At 60.7% G+C, this 5228-nt stretch overlaps 1 protein-coding gene across 1 annotated transcript; it reads left to right on the forward strand.

Moving 5' to 3' along the window:
• Positions 1-1032: 1032 nt before the first annotated feature.
• LOC135980478 (maestro heat-like repeat-containing protein family member 1) lies at positions 1033-4514 on the forward strand (the record flags this gene model as incomplete). The annotated part of the gene is made up of 8 exons (XM_065580453.1): positions 1033-1108; positions 1183-1316; positions 1844-1939; positions 2436-2540; positions 2662-2788; positions 3195-3289; positions 3525-3674; positions 4360-4514. Coding segments are annotated over exons 1-8 (938 nt in total), but the record flags the coding sequence as incomplete, so codon positions are not given.
• Between the last annotated feature and the right edge of the window lie 714 nt (positions 4515-5228).

A 5228-nucleotide genomic window follows, 5' to 3' on the forward strand; every position in this document is an offset into this window, starting at 1 on the left:
ACTCCAAGGGTTTTCACTCCGGGACATGATCCTGAGGAGTTAACAGGCACAGCCCTCCCTTGGTTTGCAGGAAAATATTTGACCTCAGCTGTTCAGGACTCTAATGCTCCCCGTCACAACATCGCCTCTGCCCAGATCCCCCTTCCCTGCTCCGTGGCAGATGCTGAAGTTTCCAGATGTGCCGTCAGGAATGGTGAAATAGGGGCTCTGGTGAATGTCTCCTGCATTCTGGCCACATGGCCCCTCCCAGGCCTGCTTCCCAGCTCCGTGCCCCAGTGCACTGCACGCTGGGGCTGAGGGTCGGTGGGGGCGTCAAACTGCGTTTGGAGATTCCAGATCTTGCTGAGGAACCGGGCTCCCCCAAATTCTTTTACCTTTGACTCTCTGCTTTGTGCTGCAGGAGATGCTCAGAGGCAAGGACCGGGCCCGGCTGCAGAGCCCCGATCACCAGCATGCCCTGCTGGCCATCTCATACATAGGGTACGTCCATGGGGCCTGACTCAGCTGCGGAGCCCAGCAGCCGGGGAGGGGCAGATGGAGGGAGAGGAAGTGGGGGAGGGAGGAGCTGCAATAAGAACCGGAGGATATTTCTCCCTGGTGGCTCACTAACGGGCCATACCCTCCTCGGCCTCCGGGTCTCTTTATCCAGCCCCCATCTCTGGGTCTTGCCTGGGAAGAGGGAGCCCCTCCCGTCAGCATGAAGTGCTGTGAATGGGTGCAGCCGCAGAGCAGGGCCCAGGATCAGCCCCGGAGAGCAGCTTCCCCAGCAGAGCCCCTGCCGGGCCCAGGGGGCAAAGGCATCTCCAGACAGGACCATTCCCTAGGCGGTGGCTCTGCTGGAGATGCCCCCTGGAGCTCTGCTGCTAAGGGCGGGAGCTGTCCCTTGAGCCATCAAACTCAACCTGACTCATGCCAGGACCTGTCTCCGGTCTAATAGCCCTGTCTGCTCCGTTCCTTCCAATCAGGAAATTTGAGCCTCGCCTGTCTAAGGAACAGGAGGCTGAGACCATCGGGACTTGTATCACCAGCGCCATGATTCAGCACCCAGCCCTGGCGAAGCTGAGAGGGACTGAGGTGGCAAAAAGCTCCGCTCTCCGGGCAGAGGTTAGTGAGGCATGGACAAAGCTGCAGCTTCCACGTGCCTCCTTGGCTGGGAAACTCAGCCACCCCCCTGCTGAGTAGCTGGACCCTGGCCCGATGCAGAGAGCTGCGTGTCCAGCCAAATCCAGCCCCTCGGTTTATTTTCCAAAGGGCTGGTGACAAGTGGCTACGCAGTTAACTCTGCAGTGGGGTTGGCAGGGAGAACAGCTGTAGAGGTGAGTGTCTGTGAGACTGTATAGAATTACCCTGGATTCTTGGCACAGGGAGCTAGAAGCTACCCCCGTTTACACCAGCTGAGGCTCTGGCCCAGAGCGTTAAATAGCATTTGGTGCAGAGGGAGCAAAGCATGGATTCGGGACAGCCACACGGCCAGGCCATGACTCGCCCTGCCACAGAAACAGAGATTGGCTGGAGCGGGATGAACAGCTCAGCCCTTGGGGAGCCAGCGGGGTGTTGGGAGGCAGCTGGGGCCCCTCCAGAGCGGGAGGGAGGAGGCCTTTCCTCCAGAGCCCAGCTCAGTACATGTGTTGGGGAGCCCAGGTGGGAGGAAGGATTCTTTGGGGAAGGGCAGCCCGTGGTCCAGGTGAGACCCATGTCTATGTGCAGGGGGATCAGTATCACCTGGGTAAAGGGACCCCAAATACCAACAGCACCTGGCTCCAGATGGGGGGATCCACTCGTCCCCCTGCCTCGTGCACCCCACCTCCCTTGTTATTTACTTCCCTGCTTGTCTCTGCTCCAGTCTCTCCAAGAACTGCCCTGGGAGGGCCTGGATCTTGTGCTGCAGACATTCCTGGAGCAGCACCTGACCCCCACCACGCTACTGCATCTCTTTCTGGTATGATAGGGCAGGGGGAGGGGCCCATTCGCACTGGCCATCTGGGGATGGGCCGGCTGGTCAGGTTCTACCCGAACCACAAGAGGGAAGGCTCCAGTTGATCCCGAGGGGGCTGAGCAGGCCTCCCAGCTGCTATGAACTAGCCAGTCCCCCTGGGGCATACACCCAACCCTGGGATCCAGCAAGACAATCCTAGTCCTGCTCCAGGGGTGTCACTTTGGCCTCCTACATTTGGCCTGGAGCCCCTGTTCCCCTGAAGGAAACAGCCCCGAGACCCTACAGGATCAATGGGGAGAATCCTCAAAGCGCTGAGCCCAAGACCCTCAGACCTGTGCCAACGCCCCCCAGACAGGAGAGGAGCGCTGAGTTCCAGTGTCCGGAAGTGGAGGAGAAGAGGTTAAATGCTCCATGTCCTCTCCCTGCTGGGGCAGGAAGCAGGTTCTGGAGGTCGCCCCGGCATTGCTGCCGCTCACACGACTTTCTCCCTACTCCCCAGCACTTGCAGCCGTGGATCTGCTCTCCCCGGGCCCAGGAGAGGAGCCGAGCTGTGAGAGCCAGCGCCCGGCTCTTCATGTTCTACCGCTTCAAAGCCATCACCGAGGTGAGCAGCGCAGACCCTGCTGCCCCCCCACCCCCCAGCACTCACGGGAAGTGGGGGGAATACAGACAGAGCTGGGCTCGTCCCGACCTATGCCTTCAATTTCTGTTTGGTGGCCCATTAGGACCTGAAACCCATGGTAGAGCAGGGCTACATGGCCGGGCTGCTGACAAGCCAGGCCTTCGATGCTCAGGAGGCCACCAGATACTGGGCATCTCAGGCTCTCTACTGGCTCTTCACGCCTTGCAAAGGTAAGATAGAGCGGAAGCAGTCGCCACTTCTCAGCCTTCACAGCCCCGGCCGTTACCTAGCGAGCAGGGCTGCAGAGAGAACATGGTGCCTTCATCGCAGCCCTGACCAAAGGGACACAGAGCAGAAGTGGGTTGGTACCTCCCAGGCTGACCTGGCATCTGCCCTTCACGAGGTGCCTGGGACCATCTGGGACCTCCCCTGATCCCACCCCAGCCCCAACACACCTTCTACATCAGGGTGAAGAGTGGGCAGTTGGCCCAGAAGCCAGCTGAGAGCTCACCCTAGCTGGTCGTTCCCAGCTGCGGCTGGAGTCTGGCTCTTTGGCACCTCTGATCTGGCTCGAAGGGGAGGGGGAAGAATCCGGCCCTGAGAGCTCTGCCTGAGCACTGCTGGTTTCTTGTGCAGCTGTCGTGTACACCAAGACAGGGGCAGTGGTGAGCGTGCTGAGCAAGACGCAGAAGGATGCCAGCTGCAGAGAGAACCCTGTCCATGTTGCTATGGTGAGTAAAAGACTGTGGCTGGAGAGACAGACACGCACATGGGAAAGGGGGGTTATTGGCTCCTTCCCTCGATGAGGAGCCGGCAGATGGAAATTCCTGGGTATGGGCTCCAGTGCCCACTCACATAGCCCTGGGCACAGGCTGACAGTGCCTCTGTCCCCGTTCCCCGAAGAGCAAACCCACCTCCCCGGGCCGGGGCTCGCTGCTCACACTCGGCCTGTGCCTTTCCCTGCAGCTCATCGCGAAGCACCTGCAATCGAGTGACCTCATGCCCTTCAGCTTCACCCTGCTGGTGGGCCTGCTGGAGAAGGAGGAGTGTGCAGACCAGCTGGCGGGCGTCATGGAGGCGGTGCTGAGAGAGCAAGAATCAGAGCTGCAGGGCCAAGTAATGGCTGGGCATTGGAGGCACCATGCTGACATCTCGGGCAGCTCCATCTTGCCCCGTGCCTAGAATTCCTGGGGCACGAGGGAGGATGTGGAGGGGAGACATCCCTTCTCACCATCATTGATCAATGGGACCCATCCATGCCCTGTCTGCAAGGGGGCCGCTGGGCACGGCCCTGTAATGGTTTTCAGGCTTTGATCCCAGGAGTCTGGCTTGCCCAGCTCACTCCCTGGGAAATGTGCCCTATCTCCAGACCCATCCCCCAGCTGGAGGAACAGAGCCTGTGGTGGGGTCCCCTGTGTCCACTGACTCTTTGCCCAGTGGGCATGGATTGACGTACAGGATGGAAATGCATCCCAGACGCTTAGACCCCACTCTGGTGCTGAAGCAGCCCAGGCATGTTGTCACAAGGGGAGGTACAGCCGGGATATCCGGGGGGTGGGGTGTCACTGGGCAGCGGGATTGGGACCCTTAGTTCTACGGTGCTGGATCACGGGTGGGGGTTTCAAGGTACCGAACCCAGAACCCCCCTCGGCTCAGTCACTCGCTAGGAGAGTTTATCCATGGCCTCCGCCGGGCCATGTGACTGCTGCCTTGTTTCTGAGCCTGCCCAGTTCCTCCTGGCCCTTGCCTGCCACCCACCCACAGCGGGGGTAGGGTCTCAGTCCCTGCTTTGCCTCCGCAGGTGCAGGATCTCCAGGCGGCTCTTTCCTACACACTGAGCCCACCCCGGGTGGGGCGGCTGAGTGAGAGGACGAGAGACATTCTCCACCTACTGGCCAGACAACACACCAAGACCGCGGTCAGCATCCTCCTGAAGATGCCCTGGCCTTACAAACAGTGAGCGCCAGCCCCAGGGAAAGGATAGAACACCCCACTCCGGCCTCCAAGCCCCCAGCACCACGGTTACATGCAGCACAGACCCTCCCCTTGCACACAGGCCCCCAGGGAACATCCCTGCCCCGGCATAGCCTCCCTGTCCCTTGGAGGGCTCCGTGTGCTCTGGGACCCCCGGCTCAGGGCTCCCCCAGCTGAGCTATTCCTAACACAGCTGTCACCCTCCCCCACTTCGTTCTGTGCACTGCTAACCAGTCCACCCCATCCCAGTTCGGCTGTGCAATGGCTTGGCTGGCTGGAGGCCAGAACAGTCTTCCAGCCCCCACTCCCCCCATCACTACACAGACCAGGAGAGACCCCATGTGAGCAGGGTCACCTCCTTTGTCAGCATGGCGCCCCGCTCCCGGCAGGGCATCCCTCCAGGCTGAGGAAGGAGAGGGGCCAACCTAACTGCATTGCCCCCACAGACGCCCCTACACTGAACATGTCCCCGCAGGGGCACCCCCCCCCCCAGCTGGGAAATGCCCTCTCCCCCCTGGAATCCCAGCCTGGTATCTTCCCCATCACTGCACGCTTTTAGACGTCTCATCCCACCCCTAGAGGCTGATCTTCTCTGATTCCCCAGCCTGCCAGGTTCCCCTGGGCCAGCAGCGCCTTCCCTGCATCCTGCCCAGAGCCGACAAGCACAGAGCCCATTTTACAGCCTTCTCCAAACCC

The sequence above is a fragment of the Chrysemys picta genome, unplaced genomic scaffold, assembly GCF_011386835.1.
Source record: "Chrysemys picta bellii isolate R12L10 unplaced genomic scaffold, ASM1138683v2 scaf3540, whole genome shotgun sequence".
NCBI lineage: Eukaryota > Metazoa > Chordata > Testudines > Emydidae > Chrysemys > Chrysemys picta.